Here is a 20,372-nt window from a genome sequence, read left to right on the forward strand (position 1 = left end):
GCTGAAATTGCTTGGTCTGGACCGACTAAGGTGACCTTTTTTCTAAGGAGCATTCTAATGCATGCATGTGAGACAGCAGTGCTTAAAAAGGGACTGTAATTTCTCTGCAGGCATGAGGCACAACTACTACATCTGTCCACATTGGTTATTCTGTTTCAAGCAGTCTGAAAACGGCTACACCTCGGATGCAACCGTTACATATTCGTAGTGGCGGCGGTGGGTCAGTAGCTTATGCTAACATGTCGAGCAGATGGAGGCCGAGGCTCACGAGCAGACAGGTGAAAAGCTTAGGGGATTCATTCTTCCTGGTGGAGGGGCGTGCCGGCAGCCTGACTCAGATCCATGGGACTCTTTCAGGAGGTGGTCTGCAAATGGTCTGTTTTGAGTGGCAGCTGTTCCACTGTTGGCATGGTTTTAACACTGTGCTCTTCTTGTGAACTCTGAGTTTGCCCCTCGTTCTCAGCTGAACCTACGCAGACAAGCTCTGGGCCAACCGAGTAACCCAGCAGGATGCTGCGTTTTACATAAAATTATCACCTATTTAAAACCTCTATGTCTAGCATTAGTTTCTTCATAAAAATCATACAGGAGATAAAAAATACATTGAAAGTGTTCGTATTGAACTGAAACACTTTGCTCAAGTTTATTTGGTATTGAACTCTAAAGCCTACTAAAAGACGTGGAAAAACATTTTTATTTTTTAACAAAAATATTTAACAAAAATAGCTTTATCAGTGTGAATATGATTCTCTCTGCGTTCCAAGGTCTTCCTTTCCAGTATGGCTGCTAGGGTGCCAGGTAGCTTACAGGTAGTGCACACGCAATGAACATTGACACGCGGTGACGTCTGGAACAGTGCAGAGCTAGAGAGGTCTATTGTGGTTTGTGTGGGAACATGGCTTCCGAAGCGAGGAATGCATTTCTTCCAGTGAGGAACATGGAGAAGTATGGGATGCAGATGCTCGATTGTCATGCAGCAAATCAGTGCTCTGATTCTCAGCTTCTTTTCCTGTTTCTCTCACATTGATACATTCACTCTATTTGCATTTGATACATATTAAGTGTGTGTGTGTATGTGTGTATAGGGATGGCCAGACGGGCTCCATACAAACTGAATCTGATCAGTAAGCATTGACTCCAGCCTTACTTAAGTAGGACATCAGTAGTAATAACTGTGGAGCAGTGGTCATCACAGCAGCCCTGTAACGTATCGAAGCAGCTATGCAGGTTGAATGATTGTCCGGTCAGTTTTAAGACAGGCAGGCCAGGATTCCAGTTCTGAGTGACGGTCTGAAGGGGACAGCAGTAATGGCAGCAAGGGTCACAGCCGACCACTTTCAAAAAACTGAGGAGACACCCTCTCCCCCAAAACGTTGCAGGAGAGGGACAGCAGTCAGGAGGCTCTAACTGCTCCTGATGCCCCAGGTCACACTTTGAGTGTTTGGACAAAACTGGAATCGTGGCCTTCGCAGCAATCTCTCTAGCTCACGGTCCGGCAGGATGGACGAGGTAGGGGGTGGGGGGGGAGGGGAGGACGGCTGGTGATGGGGAGGCCCGCTCAGGGCCGTTCCAGAAACCAGATCTCGTTCTGTCGGTTGGCAGCTGCGGGGTTGGTGTAGCCAGCCACAATGAAGGAGTCGTTCAGGCACAGCTCTGGGGAATCCAGTATCTCTGCCAGTATGCCGATCTGGTTAATTATGGTGTACTCGTTTGTGGCTCCAGCGAAGGGCCTGGGAAAACACGAACCAAGAGTCACACTCTTGACATCATGCTTAGATTTAAAATGCTAACTGTATTTTAAGAGTTAGGAAGTGTTTGCCACAGACAGGTCTGTAGTGCATTATAACTATACTTTAAGCTTCAGGCACTGTCTGCCACATGCAGATCTATGACCTTTATGTGACCTCTATGTCTGTAGCTAATTTAGTCCTGATCACTAATCACAAATTACAAGGCCTTAATTAGAGGGGTTCTAGATTGACAGTGATGTGAGGGGGACCCTCTCACTGGTCCTGCAGCTGCTGTTTAATTCCAGAGAGAAGGGAACCCTGCTTGGACCTTCCCCCCCTCACCCCATGCTCACCTCGTGTAGATGATGGTGGCGGGCCACTCCTCGATGGTGATTTCTGCATCATGTGGGCGGGGAGGCTGGGCTTGGTGGAAGGTGGGCAGGTGGTAGGCCACGGTCACGCTCCTTGACAGGGTCGAGTGCGCCTCGTCCGTGCGCACCACAGTCACAATGGGAATGGTCAGTCCGAGGTAGCTGCCTGCAGAGACGAGGGAGGGTCATGAGAGGGAGGCCTGACCCTGAGCCCCCTCTGAGGTGGACTGGAACTGAGCCTCAGCACATTCATAAAACAGGAAATCCAACATGCCCTTATAAGGTAATGGGGTGTGGCCTGTAACCTAGCCTAGTTGGTCTCAATTACACTTACACTCCTTTTACTCTAAGGTGCTACACTGTGAAGTTCCGGAAAAGTCTCAGTTTGCCAGTGTATACACTATCCTGAAATCCTGTTGAGCAGGAAAGAACTGAAATGAAGTTTTTGCCCTCGTACCTTATCTAGTGGTATTTCATGGGGACCAAGACCATGAATGGACTTGGAAGCATAAACCATAGTAGGTACAGCTTCAGGCAAAGTTGAGTGTACAGTGGAACTTTTATTCTTTTTCTCCATGTAACTATGTAGCGATCCCCACAGCTTGCCTGGGTGCCTCTACTGGCCCTTGGCTCATTTGACAGTTGAGTACAGTTGAATTCATTTTTAATTTTTTTCTGTCACCAGTAGGTGGAGCCCAGATTATGTGATTGCCCCCCTGTGTGTTAATCTGTGCATCTGTTTGGCTGCAAACAGGAAGTGAAAATGTTTAGGATGGATTTGGATGTAACTGGGAACTTAAGGGAAGAGGCACTGATTGAAATTTAGGGATGCTGTGTAAAAGCAAAAGTTTGTGCTCTACTGAGTGCTACTAGTTTCTGGGGCAGTAGTGACTGTTGGGAGTGCTCCCCCTGCTGGACAGAGGTGTTGAGGCAGACTCACCTGAGGAATTCTGCTGACAGATGTAGCGCATGAGCCTCATGAAGCCGTAGCAGATGCTCTGCTCGTACGTGTCCTCGTGGACCGTGATGCAGGCCCAGTAGGCCTTCTCATAGCAGCGCTTCTCATAGAGCACCTCCCCGCACTGCAGAAACACACATGTAGATCAGCAGGCTTAGACTGTGCTTGCACTCATTCAAACATCTCCGGTCAGTGTTGAAGTGGGGGGTGGAGAAGCAAAAAAAGCGCATTTTCAGTATGAAGGCAAGCAGTTCCCTGGCTCTCTGGTTTCCAAGGTGATGAGCTCAGAACAGCCCCGCCCTGATGCTTCCTTCCCCTTCCCATCCTCTTCCTGCACAGGCCCTGGCTTGAGGTAAGCCTATTATGCCGTCGTATTTATACCTCCTAAAGGAGACTAGGTGGCTTACAGCCTTTGCTTTGTTTAAAATAACATGGCTTCCACTCGCACGAAAGGGCGCTTGCCAGTCAGTTCAGGAGTGCCTCAGTCTGAGCTGATGCAGTGACCTTTAACCTCTTGGCCAATGCCCTGGGTTAGAACAGAGAGAGTATTTACAGTTCAGTGCGCTCCCTGAACTCTGCACGCAGAGGGCAGAAATAACAGGAGCTTCAGAGAGGCTGAAAGCATGTGTTCAGTGAGGCATGTGGTGTGGACGCTAGGAAGCGGGGGAAGGCAGATGGGGGCCTCAGGTGCCAGATACCTTTCTAGGTTTTGTTCCACCCAAATGCTCGAACGTAAAATTGATCAACTTATTCGGCCAAGCTGACCCAGTTGACCACGTGCTCAGGGACGTAATTCAGTAATTGAATGGTGATTCCGGGACCTACAAAATCAGCGGGATGGCAGCCCCACGGGGCAGTTGATCCAATTTTGTAATTTAGAGCTTGGATGGAACAAAACCCTGAAACTTCTCCGGCACTTCAGGATCACGTTCGCCTACTGCTGGACCGGAGTGCAGAAGTAACCTTTGGGCTCTGGCTTGGTGTCCCAGGACACAACACTCGTTATCTCAAGCAAGGAGCTAAAACTCGGTTACAGTTCAGAGCAAGCAGCATAAATGGGTACAGGCTTATACGTAAGATGTGATGCTGCAAGTGTCTGTGGATGATGCTGCACACTGTTAAAAAAAAACGAAGACAGGGAGAGTGCCAGGGTCTGTGCTGCTGTCCTCGCAATGGAATGTGAGTCCATCCACCCAGGAGCACATTGTGATGTCAAAGCTAAGTGTGCGTGTGCAAGCTGTAAGCCTCTGTCACGCAGTGCGCCGTGACCTGGACCGCACCCCTGCTTTCTCCTGTACAACACAGACAGATGTTCTATGCAGGGGCTGCTCACTGCTGCGGCGTGCATCCTGTTGCTTTTGATGCTAACAGTGTCTCTGTTATGGCCCTACCTGTTCCCTCTCCCCCCCTTCCCCCTCATTTCCCAAAGCTGTGTGGTGAGTTTTGGGATGGACAATAATATGCAGCAGTGTGGCGGTGGTAAGGAGCAGGGCTCATAACCAGTAGGTTGCTGGGGCACTGCTGTTAGGCCCTTGGGCAAAGGTTCTTAATCTAGACCTGTCTCAGTAAATATTCAGCTGTATAAAATTGTAACCCTTGTGAGTAAGCTCAGGATTAGAGCAGAATGACAGTAATTTAAGGTATTATGCTTGTTCCCCGACTGGTCCAGCATAGAAGACAGTCTGACTGACGCCACAACATCAACCCATAGGAGCCAGCTGAGACAAATGTCCCCTGCTGGCAGGCGTGAGGTTAAGCAAAAAAGCAGTGCGGTCTTATTCCATGAAGCACAGAGGAGGTGCAGCGGAGGCTCACCTTCTCCTTGCGCGTGATGAGGGTGAAGGGAACGCTCTCGCGGTCGTGAGTGCCTTGGTTGTTTGTGGTCAGCTGCTGGATGGGCGTGGCCATATCTGAGGAGAGGGTCACAGAGGGACAGGGCGTTTAGGGTCACCCGGGTCAGGACACAAGCCAGGGAGAGGCCACTTTTTCTGCCTGGCATGCGAGGCCGCACCGAAAGCCAGAAGGAAATGAAGGATCACTGCTGGTATGTTGCTGTGGTAATGATCACTGCCTGTAACTGCGCGGTAACCATTTCTGTTCCCAGGTTACAGCTGTTGTGCCTGTCAGCAAGCTATGACAGTAGCTTTGGATAAGAGACTCTACCAAGCAAATCACTTAGACAATAATAAGAACAATAGTAATCATAATAATTGTAGGGTCTTCTGGCAAGCAGTGTTCTCCCCACAGGAGGGCTGAAGTCTAAAAATGACCAGGCTTTAATGAAAGAAAGCTTTAATAGAGTTGCCTATGCCAATCTATTTACCATTAATTATTTCCAAAATCAACCCAATTTTATCAAATTGGCACAACAGTGTTTGCAGGAAATTGTTCGTTTTCAGAAAATAATTCAACTGAAACCTATTCAAACCTAAGCTGCTAATGTGTCCTCATCATAAATGAATAACTTTTTTTGTGATCTGGATCAAAATGTTACCTTTCAGTCTTATGTAAATGTTTACACAAACAGGGAAAGCAGACACATCAGTGTTTAGGCAATTATAACCCTCTTGTACTGTAATAATTTGTGTGTGCGCATTTCTTGCCAAACAAATGTTTCTTATTAATATGGCAACAGCCCATTATAGTAAAAATGTTGATTCATTTCAATTACTGAGAGCTTTCAGTTGCAATTGTTGTAAATTCATAGTTTTCTTATATTTCTACACGTAGAGCAGTGCTTTGGAAAGATGCAGTAATAAGAGCCAGATCTTTTGAATGACTGTTTTGGGATGCTTCTGTGTAACATGCGAATTCTGTGTGCAAGGGAAACTGAAATAAGCAATGCATCCAGCAGATGAGAGTACGTAAAATGAGTCGATATTAGAGCCCGACCGATATATCGGCGTGCCGATGTTATCGCACGATATGAACTAATTGCAGACAAATCGGTATCAGTGTTTATAACGGCTGATAAATGACAATTAAAAAAGAAACGGAGAGACGGAAGGTGGATCCTTCTACCATATTATGAGTGTTGTCGTTGCGTAGTTTGTCCACCAGAGACACCACACTGCAACTCCACTGTTAGCAACACACGTGTTTGGAACACCACAAATCACAACAATCAGCTGACCTAAGCAGAGTCGAGCAGAGTACCCCACGATGGAGATCATCTGTGTTCATGGTAAATTGATAATTGTCACGTGAAATACATTACTTAAATAATAATAATTATTCCCCATCACTTCTCCTCTTAGCCTAAATAAGACTGACATAAGGCTGACGTTTATGTCAGCCATGCCTGGTTTTGCTGCGGTAACATCAAAGCTGGTACCATCAGTCAAACATCAAAATTACGTTTAACGTTACAGTAGTTGAGTGGTGTAGGCTAAGCTGTTGACAAACTTGATTGTAGGTTTATTTATGAAACAGTGTGGCAGTTCTAGCGAGGAAACAAACAACGGTCCTATCATTTCTCCCTCGTCACTTCTAAAAATTCCCTGGCAACATCGCTTACAGCAGCTTATAACACTGTCCATTGCTAAATTAGGTTACCCACAAAGCTAGCTAATGCCATGTTTATCAGTGGAAGACCGCTAACGTTAATGAGTGGTTAAGCTATAGCGTTTAACTTATTCTGCCTAAATGAAGCAATGGTAAATATATCTGCGACTCGCATGTCTGTAGTTACAGTCGGTGCATTGGAAATTATTAACCCTTTTGTGCATACGGTAACACCGGTCTGATTAGCTATTTAACGCATATACTAAAACTGGTGCGATTAGAACACTAGATTGGAGAAATTCTAGCTAATTTTAGCTTTGAGGAAACAGCAATTTAACTATAGCAAATGCTAACTGAAAACTATGAGAATCTTAATAGCGCTAATGAAAACATAAACCATGTAATTTAACACGCGCGCTATATAGCATAAAAAATAAGTTACATGCGAAAGGGTTAAACAAGAGGGGACACGTAAATAAATGTGAGCTGAACAAGTGTCTAACATGGCTTGGTAGGCAAACAAAGTTATCTAGCTTCTCTTTCAAACGTGTAGTATGAAATCCCAAAGTCGCAAGCCCTAGTTGCAGCCAGTCATGTAGTGTCATATGCATTCAACAGCAGCGTTTACTCTAGAGCCCCTTTCAGACATGCACTGGAAGCCAGAACTTATCTAGCCATTAGCCAGAGGAGCTGTATGTGAGAACGCAAACATCCAAATCAGTCGGACTGGACATGAGACGGACTTTGTTCTGCCAGCTCCCTAGTACAAAGTCCGTCACATGTCGGAGTGAGTCCATGTGTGAATAGAGCAGGTAATTTGCCGGAGAATTCACAGCGAGCGAGTGGGCGTGTTGATGACGTTTCTGTCATGCGACTGGCGCGAAACCGGAAAAATACAAACATCTGCTTCATGCTCTTTTCTGCTTGCCTGTATATTTCTTTCTACTCTTTCGTTGATATTGCGGATACGTCCAAATACATGTTATTTTGAGTCCAACGATCGTTACAGAGATAGTTAGCTATAGCTGTACTGGCAAAACTTGTCTCTTACGATGATTAATAACGTTGGTTAGTAGTTTATTATCCGTTTAGTAGCTAGCTAAACTGTAGCTAATAGTGATAGGTGAACTGGTGACCTAACATTACATAGCGAACAACAAAAACTTTACCTTCCTGTTATAATAAATGTATAATAAATGTATAATTAGTAGTGGTGTAACGGACCACGGATCCCCCCCCACCCCGGTTGGGCATGCATGCAAACAGCGGATTAATTGCAAAGTTTAACCATAATAGTGTGAAATACAGTTTTACTGCCGCTGTTACTTTTTAAAGTAGTAATTCCCTAAATCTCGATGCAGAGTTGCAGTGAAAAAATACAAGCGCCATTTTAAAAACTAGCAACCTTACTTGGCAGAAGCATTGCGAAGGCGAAGGCTGCTTCTGAAATCAATCACTTGTTCACTCACACAGTGTTACAGTAAATTAATAATTTTCTGGATACAGTTTTATGTTTGCAAGTTTATTTGAACATTTGTATGAACATTTTTTTTTTTTTATACCGCTACCTATCTAGTTATCATTAGCTAACATAAAGAACTAGCACCCAGCTTCATCTGTTCAAATTAGTTGAAACGTTAGCTAGCTAGCTGGCAGTTAAGTCCAACGATCAAGCGTACTATATATATATATTTATGCACTATATTGTGAATAGGGAGTGATTTTGGACACAGCCTAAGAACAGCAGAGCAAGCACTCAACAGTTGAGTATTGAATATTTTATTTTAAGATTTTATTGGACATCTTGAATGTTGTTTTCATTTAAGACCATGGGCAAAAGTTCCTTGCTTTACTTTGTTTTCCATTTGTCTCTCTTTCGCTGATCCGAAAAATGGTTCGATCCGTGACTCAGAAACCATGATACGATCCAAACTGTGAGTTTTGTGATCCGCTGCACCCCTAATAATTAATAATAAATTATGTATACCAGTAGTACCATTTGGATGGCTATGTGTGATATTTTTTATAGGCTACCCAAAAGTACAATAGCTATGTTCGCCTTATCCTCCTCTGTGCCACATTATGTGCCCGTACCACCAAAAGGTAAAACATTGAAATGAGAGAACCTGAAAATACTTCAACTCTAGAATACTTTTTGTGAATTCATCAATACTTTTCACTCTTGAGAAGGCAAGTGGCGTCTAACTGGAAAATACCACGAGGAAATCTAAAACTGGATGTTTCTAAACTCACAATGATTTCACGCGACAATGTTACATACTACAAATGTAATCATTAATGGTCGCATACTGGGTACTACACTGAAAAATAGCATGCAGTATACAGTATATACTTGTGTAGTACGCAGTAGGCGGTTTCGAATACAGCCACTGCAATTTCTGCAGCATACTTTTTGCGTCATGTCTTGCCTCCTGCACGCTCTACTCAGGCGCCGCCCCTCGCCTAAACCAACCGGAATATTTCCAATATGTGAGAACGTATCTGTCACGGACAATCTCCTGGCCAATTTCCGAACCCGATTCTCCAGACATTTGTCCGTAGTTCACGTGTGAAAACGGCTTAGGTCACTACATCAGTTTGCTGCATAGTTTAAGATGGCATGATATATATATATATATATATATATATATATATATATATTATTAACTTTTTTGTATTTTTAAAAATTTGACTCTTATTTATCAAAACTTTAATATATTTTGTTGTACTGTTGTTCAAAGTACTGTTTATGACAATAAAGCAAGTTCATTTTTAAACTGCATTATGTCATGTTATCTTGATGAGGACTCTTAAATGACTACACATAACAAATGTTAGGGAAAATCTTTGTTTATGTTATGTGTTTCTGGGAAAAAAAATTGTCCAATATATCATTATCGGATTTTCAAATCCTCAAATATCAAAATTGGTATCGGTCTTAAAAATCCTGTATCCGTCAGGCTCTAGTCAGTATTGATATTCCTGCACAATGAGAGAAGTACAGGAAAGCTGTTTTAATTGCAAAAAAAGTTTGGTTGTAAGTAAAAGCATCTTAAAAAGGCCTAAAACTTTAAATGCAGTGCCTTTCGAGTCACTGTGTTGTTCATTTGTTGTATTCCCAGTGACATTGGATGCAGCATTTGAGAAGGGACCAATGAACCTTTTCAATGAGAAAATTCATGCAGTTGTTGAAATTGGCAAACATGTTGGGCAGTAGTGGATAGTAAACATAGGTTGATGCAAACAGTCTTTCAGCTGTGTGTTTGTGAGCCAGAGTGTGTGTTTTTTGCCTTTTCCTCTAAATTTTGGAATTGCCATTCTTACACAAGGCTTGTCTCTTTGCACACACACTATGCCCCCACAGGGATGAAACTTTTTAGACTCTAATTCCCACAGTGCACCACAGTGGAGTACACACCAATTGGAGGATGGCTGGATGGCCAATAGACAGTGCCATCTCAGAGAGACGAGGGGACCCTGCCAACTTACCAAATCCTACCCTTGGAAGAAAGCAGCCAGTTTGTTCTGCTCATGCGTTCCTTGTCATTGCTGACTAATGACACACCTGCTCTTGAAGGCTGTAGGGCTCAGCCTGTGTCTAGAACACGCGCCTTAGCTCGTTGATCTACTTGGGATGGGGTGAATTCTTTTTGTCAGAAGCGCTCAACAGTATGAAACTGTAACTGTAAACCAACTGTAAACCAGTACTGCTAAAACTCAGTCAACCTGCATGATACCAAAAATCAGCCCCTATATTACTGTAAACCTTTCAACCCAGGAGTACTTTTACTGAAGCATCTGTGAGTCACGCTTGCCCACATACCGTATGGATTATTTGTTTTCTCAGAGAAGCAGGGAAGATGCCCCATTGAAGGTCAGAAGAGCTGGACTGGAGTTATGCGTTTGCTTTCTCCACAGCAGCAAACATTAGCATGTATACATGTTACAACAGGGTAGAACACCACACCACAACAGGGTCCTCTGCCCCTCCTTGTTAAAGTGTGCTCTCCCCTGTGCTCCTCCGGGGTGTGAAGCTGATGGCAGCTGATGTGCGCACCTGGGTGGGCCCAAGCTGCCCCCACAGAGGGAAGCATCGAATCCTCATGAGGAGTCCTCGTGAATTTTAGAGTTTACTTCACCACAGGCCAAGGCGAGACTCCCACATGCCGCCTGCGCTCTCCTGTTTCCCCACGGCACCACGTCCCCTTCGCGGGACAGCTGTGCCAGCTGGGACGACTCTGTGCCAACAGTTATGATGGAGGTCTGTACTTTCTACTCATGTCTAGGGGGACATTTAGCTCTTGGCATATGCACCAAATGAACATAACCACATTTTTTAATGCATGCCATTATTGTAAGTGTGGACAGATAAGCGATTCTGAATGACATGCTCACGATGTATATGAAAGACACTGTCTGCGTTGTCTGTTTTCATGCGCCTCAAGAGGCATCTAAACCCAGCAGAACTGAGCACTGGATGGAATTCTTGAAAATGCTAAAATAAGGAAATTAGGACAGTTTTATCAGGAAGTGAGGTATTGTCTTTCCTTGTAAAAATAAGGATGCCTTACAAGTGTTCTATGTTGGCATAATTTGGGAGAGACTTGTTGAGGGACTGGAGGACTGTAAACAAGTCAACTGGCTTTGTTAGTACAGTAAAGAGAAGGAGATAAGCGGGGCTCACCTTGGGAAACATGTTGCAAACAGTCAATCATTGATTAGCATAGGTTCTCTGAAAACCGATCTGCAAATATTCTTAACACACCCGGACAGAAGGAGGTTAAACCTTCAGGTGCTTCCTAATGCACTCTGTAGAGACCTCTCTCTAACTGCCAACTTGAACACTTAAATTTCAAAGCCCACATTTTTGCCCGCTGTTCTGAAATGAGCAATGTTTTAACCTTAAATGCTTGGTAAGCAGTATTTTCCAGGTGTGTGAAAGTCCAGGCTGCTGTGTGCTGGTGCCTGTAAAATGCTTTATCTCTACTCCAGCCTCTGAACAGGAGGGCTGCAGGAGACTGATTTGTCTTGCAGGGTGACAGTTCTGACATCCATCTGTCTCCTCATAACTCACTGAAGGCAAGCATGGCCAGTGGCGGAGTGAGGTGCTGCCCACCCACTTTGCTAATCTGCTTATTCTGTGTGGGGGAATTGTTTTTCCCAATGTCGGCAAAATGAAGAGCCAATTGGCAGGTCTCAGCCACTTGACCCTCTCTGTGAAGGCTCTGCCTTAAGCTGTAAGCAGATGAATATTTTAATCTGAGGGCAATTAAATCTATTTTTCATTTACAGCAAGCAACATGCTTACTGACACAGAGGTGTTGCAACAATCCCCTTAGTGTGACTCCCTACTGCTTGAGCCAGTGTAGCTAAAGGAGCTTTTTTTTTTTCTCCCCTGACCTTAACTCCGCCAGTGGTGTTTACTTTGGGATGCTGAGATTGAGTTATTGAATTTTATTTGAACATCTGGTTAATGTAAAGAGCTACTGATGAGGCACATGTTACCGTGTGGACTTTGTTGCTCCGAACAGGGCCTCCGTTACCCGCTGGAATGAGTGATAAGATATACAACAGACTGTCGTGCTGGAGATCTGGGTTTCCCCTGCAGGGTGGAACTTCGAGACTGAAGAAGGCCGCTGTTGCTAATGCTGCACATTCTGAGGAAGTGTTCTGTTTTTGCTAACGGGCGGCAGTGTAGCATAGTGGTTAAGGAGCAGAACTTGTAACTGAAAGGTTGCCGGTTCAATCCCCGCTGGGACACTGCTGTTGTACCCTTGGGCAAGGTACTTAACCCACAATTGCCTCAGTAAATATCCAGCTGTATAAATGGATAACATTGTAAAGAACTGTAACCTATGTAAGTCGCTTTGGATAAAAGCGTCTGCTAAATGAATAAATGTAAATGTAAATACAATCTAACGCTGCCTGCTCAGGCCTAAAATAGAGCAAGTCCCACTGACCACAGTAGCCACATGATCAAAGCTGGGAAAGAGCTCTCTCTGATCACATACCTCAGAACACGCTCCAAAAAGCACAGGAGGATGAGTACAGAACGACTGTGAGGAAAGAGATCAGCTACCCAGGACCATGCTGTATTTCAGGATGGGATTTAGCAGCCCAGTAGCTCTCTTCTCTGGGGAAGGCTTGCTAATCCTCTAAACCAAAAAGCCCTGACTCCTCGGTGTTCAGAATCCATAGCCTGACGAGGGCGGAAGGCAGCCCCTCTGACCAGGCTCTCCGTTTTCCCCTGGGGGTCTCCCATGACTGGACAGGAATAAAAACAATGGGGCCAGGTAGCCAGTGGCCCAGTTTGAGAGTTGAAGCCAGGATTCTGTAGCCACAGAACATGACTGTACAAAAAGTCGCATTGAACCTGAACAATTTCACACTGTCTTGGACACTGACCTTCCCTGTCTTTGCTGAACATCTTTAGTCTTAAAAGAGCCAGAGATAGACCTCCTTACCACAGGATGATTTGAGAGGCCCTTGTTGCCAGTAAGTTATCTCGGTTAATTCCCCATTCCTTTTCAGATAATTGATCACAGCACAGTGGAAATATGACTGACATGGACTAGGTATTGCCAGAAGATCTTTAGAGAGTGGTTTAAAATGTGGCTGTTGATGATGTTCGTGTCTGTTTTGGCATGCTTTGGTTACACAACACCAGACACCACTGGCTGGGTTTCAGACTCATCTTTAGGAGGGGGTTGTCATAAGTTCATAGAGGCTTTAGTGTAGTTCTTCTTCTTTACTTAACATAGGCACTTTGGACAATGGCTGCTTGGGTACGTTATGTGCAGTCACACAATTCGGAGCACGATGTTTCCATGGCATTCAGTGTTTTCAAAAATTACTTTCAGTTGCAAACTTTCCGTGCTGGATAGTTTGTAGGTTGTGTGCGTTGTAGGTTTTTGATGTGTTGATACTGTGCTGCTGTTAATGTACTGTCTACATGTAGGTCCAAATGAATTCCGCCATGCAGAGAAAATGGAGGATTTAATGGAATCTGGGGTTTTTCGCAGAATTTGGTAAATCAAGGAATAGCCATTAATTATGTCTGAGAAATGCTGTAAACGTTGTAAATCCCAAATGCCCAGACAAAGCCATCTCTGCACACGATTAAAGAAGTGGAGCACGGGTACTTACGCAAGCTCTTAGTAACTTAGCAACAGCATTGCACAGTGCCCTAATGCAGAGATGTTAATTGGATTACAATGTAAATATAAAATCGTAAATTGAAGATGAAAACATAAAACATTTGGTCCTATGAATATTGTGTTTAAAACATAGCCTAGATCTCAAAGGTTTTCTGCTAGCTGCACTAAAGTGATACTGCTTGTTGTCTGCTGTAACTAGTAAAATTTTCAAAGATAACCAGTAAAGTACAAGCCAGTGAGCCACCCTATGGTGGCTTGTAGGATTCAGTTGGGTTTCATTGATTTTTTTCTTTTTTTTTTTTTTAACCCAGAACATCCCTGATGCCCTAGCAGCTTAAACACTCTACAGTAGCTGTTGATGTCCTGTACACTGTCTGATACAATGTGGGGGAGTACCTCAATGTTCTGAGCATGTCAATTTCTTGTAAACACGTGAGCAGTGACGATCTGTATCTAGCACAGGTCTTATCACATTTGGCAGCAGCTCTGCATAACACAGGAGTTGCTTATAATGCAGTGGTTACATTAGTATGTTTTATGTTGTATTTAGCATATTCAATGTCTGACATGAAAAGTACTTGGACAAATCTAACGCATTTTCAAATGAGCACTTACAGCAAGTTCAGGTCATTGGAGATTAATGCATCTGGTCTGAGAAAAGATACATGAGGAAGGAAGAACCCATTCCGTGTTATTGAACAATGTTGGAAGTATAGTAGAGACCCGGTCATGTAGCTATACAGTCACACTGCTGCTATGTAGAGTGCTAAGAGGTCAGTTCCCATCACTGGCAGTTAAGCGCACTGCCACCTCAGATACCCCCACCCCCTACAGTATAGTGTAAATACGAAAGCATGCTCACATTATTTGGATGGTTAACCAGCTGAGTTTGGTTCGGTTCAGTTCCTGTCTGCTGGATGCACTGAGATGACTTCAGTGTAAATATGAAGGGGTTTCAGGTAGACCTACACTGATGAGCTAAAACAATTATGACCACTCACAGGTGAACCGAACAACCTTGATCATCTCCAAACAAGGGCACATGTCAAAGTCAGGGTACATTAGCGAAAAATCAGTTGTTGTAGTCAACGTGTTGGATGCAGGAGAAATGGGCAGGAGTAAAGACCTGAGCGACTTTGACAAGGGCCAAATTGTTATGACCAGACAACTGGGTCACAGCATCTCTGAAATGGCTTTGTGGGGTGCTCCCGGTCAGCAGTGGTGAGTACCTACTGACAGTGGTCCGAGGAGGGACAAACCACAAACCGGCGACAGGGTGTTGGGCGCCCAAGGCTCATCGATGTGCAAGGGCAACGAAGGCTATCCCGTCTGGTCTGAACCGACAGAAGGTGTTCTGTGGCACAAGTCACAGAAAATTTTGAAAATGATGGTTACAGGAGGAATATGTCACAACACAGTGCATCGCACCCTGCTGCCTATGGGGCTGCGTAGCCGCAGACCAGTCAGAGTGCCCATGATGACCCCTATCCACCATCGAGAGCGCCTACAATGGGCATGCGAGCGTTGGAACTGGACCTTGGAGCAGTGGAAGAAGGTCGCCTGGTCCAATGAGTCCCATTTTCTTTTAGATCATGTGGATGGCCGTGCACGTGTGTGCCGTTTTCCTGTGGAACTGATGGCACTAGGATGCACTGTGGGAAGACGACAAGCCGGTGGACGGAGTGTCATGCTCTGGGCAATGTTCTGCTGGGAAACCCTGGGTCCGGCCATTCATGTGGACATCAATTTGACAAGTGCCACCTACCTAAACATCGTTGCAGACCAGGTACACCCCTTCATGGTAGTGGTATTCCCTCATGGCAGTGGCCTCATTCAGCAGGATAATGCGCCCTGCCACATTGCACACATTGTTCAGGAATGGTTTGAGGAACATGATGAAGTGTTCAAGGTATTGCCCTAGCCTCCAAATTCTCCAAATCTCGATCCGATTGAGCATCTGTGGGATGTGCTGGACCGACAAGTCTGATCCACAGCGGCTCCACCTCGCAACTTACAGGACTTGAGGGATGTGCTGTCAATGTTTTGGTGCCAGATACCATAGAACACCTTTATGGGTCTTTAGGGGTAGTGTTCATGCCTCAGCGGGTTGGTGCTGTTTTGGCAGCACACGGAGGACCAACAGCATATTAGGCAGGTGGTCATAATGTTTTGGCTCATTGGTGTATATGCCACATTTGCTCTGCTTTCAAACAACAAACATGAAGGGCAGGGGGAACACTGCAGTTTCTGCATTGCTGAGTTTGTGGAGGATTTTGAAACTACAGTGAACTGAGCCTGCTGTGTAAATGAGATAAAACTAAAAAATGAAAGGTGCGCTCACACTCTGTGCATACCAATATGCAAGGGCCTCAAAACTGACAGATTTGGAGAAAGGGCTAGGGTAGAGGAGAGCTGTGCCTATGGAGAAATGGCTGATTGGTTCAACAAACTCTTCACTTCCTCTCTACTCCTCTTCCCAATTTGAGTCACAGCACAATGTACACCATGTATCAAGTGTTGGGGCTCTGTTACACCGGAGACTCACAGCACGCAATTCGTGCCCCGCCCTGCCAGCCGCCATTGATTCCAGGGGCCAGATGCACGTACCGAGCATCACCAGTGACACCAGAGCCACACACCGACTGGAAAGGTTTCACTAGTGGTATTCCAGATAAGGACACACCTTGGCTGCTCCACTCTGGGATCTTGCAGTGCACTCTTCAGTTTCTCTGAATTGGAGAAATACCTTGCTTGTGGACTTTGAAATTTCATTAGTACTTCATCCAGGGGGGATTGACTGTACAAGTCGTAGCCTATGCCTAGAGCATTATTATACTTCTCTCTCAGAACAGAAGCAGGGTGCTGTTTGCTTGTACACAGTCTAAGGTGTACGAAAAACTGCAGGGCTTCGAGTCTTTCCTTATGGAAACAGGCTGAGCTGCAAGGAAGCTTTGTCCTGCGCTCTCACTTTGAACCTCAAGCACACACTGAAGTTAAATGATGTATGGCATGAGATGTCTCTGTGTTGGGGCCTGGAGAGGCCATGCCCTCTGCAGCCCGAAAGTGCTCAGCACCTCCAGACTGCATTCCAGACGCAATGGAAGTAGGTCAGCACAGCGTTGCTCCCACCCCCCCGCCTGCCTGCCTGGGGCTGGGTGTTCTGTTCCTGCGCTCGCCCGGCAGAAGGGGAGCGGAGGCACCGCCTCTCTTCACCCTTTCCTGCGTTCAGGAAAAGAGTTTGCTTTCTGACAGCATGAGAAGCAGATTGGTCCGGGTGCCTCTCCTTCACCTTTGGTGAGAGCTCTTACCAAGTACAACAAAACAGCGGCATCACTTCCGCTCAACTTGAACCCCGTGGTAACGCCATCACTGACCACAATCAGTGTCACCTTACCCTTCAGGGTGGCGTCATTACCTGATGTATTCCCACATGCGTGATTGAAACTGGGCAGTAGAGTTTCTGCTCAGAAGGGCTGATGCTGTTTTTTTCGTCGCATCCTTTCCAAGACATTCAACTTATACCGCCTGTGTTTTGTGAATTTTTTCAGAACGTCGCCTACTTTCCATCAAATGAAGATTTCTGAATTTGCTTTGCTTCCTCACTCTTGGAAAGTGCTGCTGTTGTCACGTCACTGCCTATGATTGAGTAGGTCTAAAAATAATCCCAGGCTGTTGACCCTGACATCACACTACCTACGCTGTAGAGCTTCCACCACTTGTACTCCAATACTCTAGAAATGAAACGTTTGGAGCACTCAGACGCCTACTTAAAAATTTTGCTACAGGTGCGTAACCATAGTACAGTACACAGTTAAAAAAGCAACAAAAAGCAACAGTTAAAAAAAGCAACAGAATCTATCTGCACTATTGTTGTATATAAATGTATTTAAATGTGCATGTAAAATATTCTTTTAATAGTAGTTTTAAATTCCATTATTTTTATTTTATATTCCATTATTTTTATCATCCATGTTGTACCCATGATGAGTATCAGTTTTGACATTTCAGTTATTTACATGCTGTTGGCTCCCTAGCCAAAACAAACAGCGACACAAGCCCCAACAAGCGTAAGGACCAAAATCTAAGGGCAAGCATTTCCCATCTATGAAAAAGCCACCGATGGCACAACCTGAAAACTGTAAAATGTTGACCATTCATAGTGTTTTTCAACAAGCTGTTCATAGCAATGTCCACCATCATTCAAATGCTTACATATTAATTTTTAATGATAACCAGCTAAACATAGGGCAAAACATGTTCATTTACGTACCTCAAGAAGCCTACCTCATCCTCTTAACACTGGTGCTCCCAGAGTAGTTGTTTTTATGGGTCAAATGCTTACCCAAATGCTCATAATCACTCAATCTCAGGCCTCCTAATTACTCTGGGTTAGAGGTCATTAAAGCGCTTTTCATAAGACCTTATATGAGAGACTCTCACCAGTACAGCTAAGACACGTGAGAAGACTTTTCTTTGTTTTCAAAGCATTCTCTCTTATTAGACTTAAACAGATTATCTGAGGATTGCTACATGTACAGCAGTGTTTATGGTAATACTTGCAAATAGGGCTATAGTTTGTATAGCTCATTTTGACTGATGGCTCCTTCAGACTGTTTCATAGAGGATCAGGCAGCCTCATTGCAAAGACAATGTAGGACACTGCCACTTGTTGTGTAGTGCCTCTATATGTACAATTTATTGAAACTTTTGACAGGAAAGTATGGACAGTAGTTTCCTTTCACAACTCAGTGAATCGTGTAAACAACAGATTATCTGAATTCACCTGAGTGAGACTATTCATTTTTCTAAGGGGATTGAGTACAGTCTCTTGCCCTTTGCCCTAGCCATGCAGCACATATTAAAGCTTTAAAGTAATGTGTTATTAATGAATCTTACATTAGATTGTATTATTTTTGGCAGACACTCTTATCTAGGACATTGTTGTGGTTTGAAATCTAGGGATGCATCTGTACAGAAACAGCCACATAAGGTACACTATTGAGAGTAAGTCCTGGACAAAAGTACGTGCACATGCACAACATCAGGTTTGAACCATGCACAGAAACTTTATAGATTTGTCACTCACGTTTTGTTTTGCGATGTATTTTTCAACATTTCCAATATCATTCTCATATGTTGTATGACAGTTTAACTCCCGCAGTGCCATCTATAATGCATAGGCGTACCAGATAAATAAATAAATAAATAAAACTCTGCGTCTAACCCAGGATACTATGTGTGGATTGTGTATTTCACAGAATGCACCTGGGTGTTTCTAGTTTTCAGCGTGTAAACACTGACACCACGGCATACATTACGCGTTTTTGCGCAAATCGATTTCGTTTTCTCCGTCTGTTTTGCTTGGATATCCACGGATTAAGGGTTTGTACCATCGGCAACACAGTACAACACAAGAGACGTGCCTGTTTGAAAGACATTAAATAGTCCGTGGAGTAAACAGTTCTCTCAATGGCAGACCACCCGAGAGCTGTCTTGCAGCTGCACGAGTGCGCGTAAAATCAGTGGAGTTCAAATCCATCTTATGATCACGGTGTTGTACGTCTTCGGAATTACCTGAATCGGCAAGCTTAAGTATGTAGGTCGCTCGATAATATTACACGTAAAATGCTGCGAGTTTGAACTGAACTGAACTGTTGCATTTGTTATTATAGTCTGTAAATTTAGATTATTTTGTTGCGGCTGTTGTCCGGATGCACACACGAGTCCCTACGGAGTGCCGACCCTCACAAGCGCTCTTACCTCTGGGAACTTCCACTTGGTGTCCCCTCGCCACATCCTGCCAATAATGCAACAGTCTGTCCTGTTCCTCCTCTTCCTCCATAACCTCGCCCTCTTCCTCCAGACTCCCGTTGCCCGAGTCTGAGAGCTGGTCCTCCGAGAAGGACTCCAGGTCTTCCAGTGTGATCATTCCAAGTCGGCCTCCCGCCCCATCGCTCCCACCGCCCTGGCCGTCGCCTCCACCACCGCCATTTAAACGACAACCGCCTTGATCCATTGTTACCGTTGTAACGAATTTAAAAAAAAAATGACGAAAGTTCACTTGTGTTCGCGGATCTTACAAGCAGCGGTCGAAATGCCTTATTTCCGTGGTGTCGTCCTCTCTGAAGCAGCTGGCTATGTACCTTGCTCAGCCACAAATATCAAAACTTTGAGTTTCTTGTTCTTCTAATCATGGCGGTCAGCCCAACGTGTTTGTGTATATCATGTTAAGCACGTTCTTTTATTTATGTCTATATGTACCTGTCTGAGCAAGAACGAAGATACTTCACATGCGTATGCCTACCGATTACTGCAAATATCCAGCCTGGAGTCCGCCTGTCAGTGCACGCTGTTTTCATGGATTGGGAACTTCATGTTTATAAGAATTCACTGACGGTCACGTGATTCAGCCCCTCCCCCTTATGCGCGCGCCCATGCACGCGCACACAGACAAGAATCGTGTTGTCTGAAAGGACTGGAGCAGGACGCTGATGGACGGGGTTAGAGAGACACGTTCGCGTCGCCGTGGCTCTACTGTCATAATTGTTTTCCTGACGAAAAATAAAAATTAAAGCCTACAGTTTAGCATTTATGTACGATTTTATATTCGACAGATATCTGAAAAGTTGGACAGAAAATTAATTAACGTTAG

The 20,372-nt window shown here is 44.6% G+C and overlaps 2 protein-coding genes across 2 annotated transcripts in view; one reads left to right on the plus strand and one right to left on the minus strand.

Annotated features, from left to right (window-relative positions):
• Positions 1 to 20,372, plus strand: part of fancm (FA complementation group M) — an 81,638-nt gene that overhangs the window by 5,043 nt on the left and 56,223 nt on the right. The gene's annotated exons all lie outside the window — the stretch shown is intronic.
• On the minus strand, positions 743 to 20,061 carry soul3 (heme-binding protein soul3). The gene is made up of 5 exons (XM_036543077.1): positions 19,481 to 20,061; positions 4,875 to 4,969; positions 3,042 to 3,183; positions 2,084 to 2,267; positions 743 to 1,730 (listed from the first exon to the last, which is right to left on the minus strand). The coding sequence occupies exons 1-5, from the start codon at positions 19,734 to 19,736 to the stop codon at positions 1,559 to 1,561; spliced, it is 849 nt and encodes a 282-aa protein (XP_036398970.1). The 5' UTR covers positions 19,737 to 20,061; the 3' UTR covers positions 743 to 1,558.

The sequence above is a fragment of the Megalops cyprinoides genome, chromosome 12 (genome assembly GCF_013368585.1).
Source record: "Megalops cyprinoides isolate fMegCyp1 chromosome 12, fMegCyp1.pri, whole genome shotgun sequence".
NCBI lineage: Eukaryota > Metazoa > Chordata > Actinopteri > Elopiformes > Megalopidae > Megalops > Megalops cyprinoides.

Coding starts and splice junctions, on each gene's coding strand:
- soul3 (XM_036543077.1), bottom strand. CDS start 19,736: ATGGATCAAGGCGGTTGTCGTTTAAATGGCGGTGGTGGAGGCGACGGC. Junction 4,970..19,480: donor CCAAGTGGAAGTTCCCAGAG/GTAAGAGCGCTT, acceptor CCCTCTCCTCAG/ATATGGCCACGCCCATCCAG. Junction 2,268..3,041: donor CTGTCAGCAGAATTCCTCAG/GTGAGTCTGCCT, acceptor TCGTCTCTGCAG/GCAGCTACCTCGGACTGACC.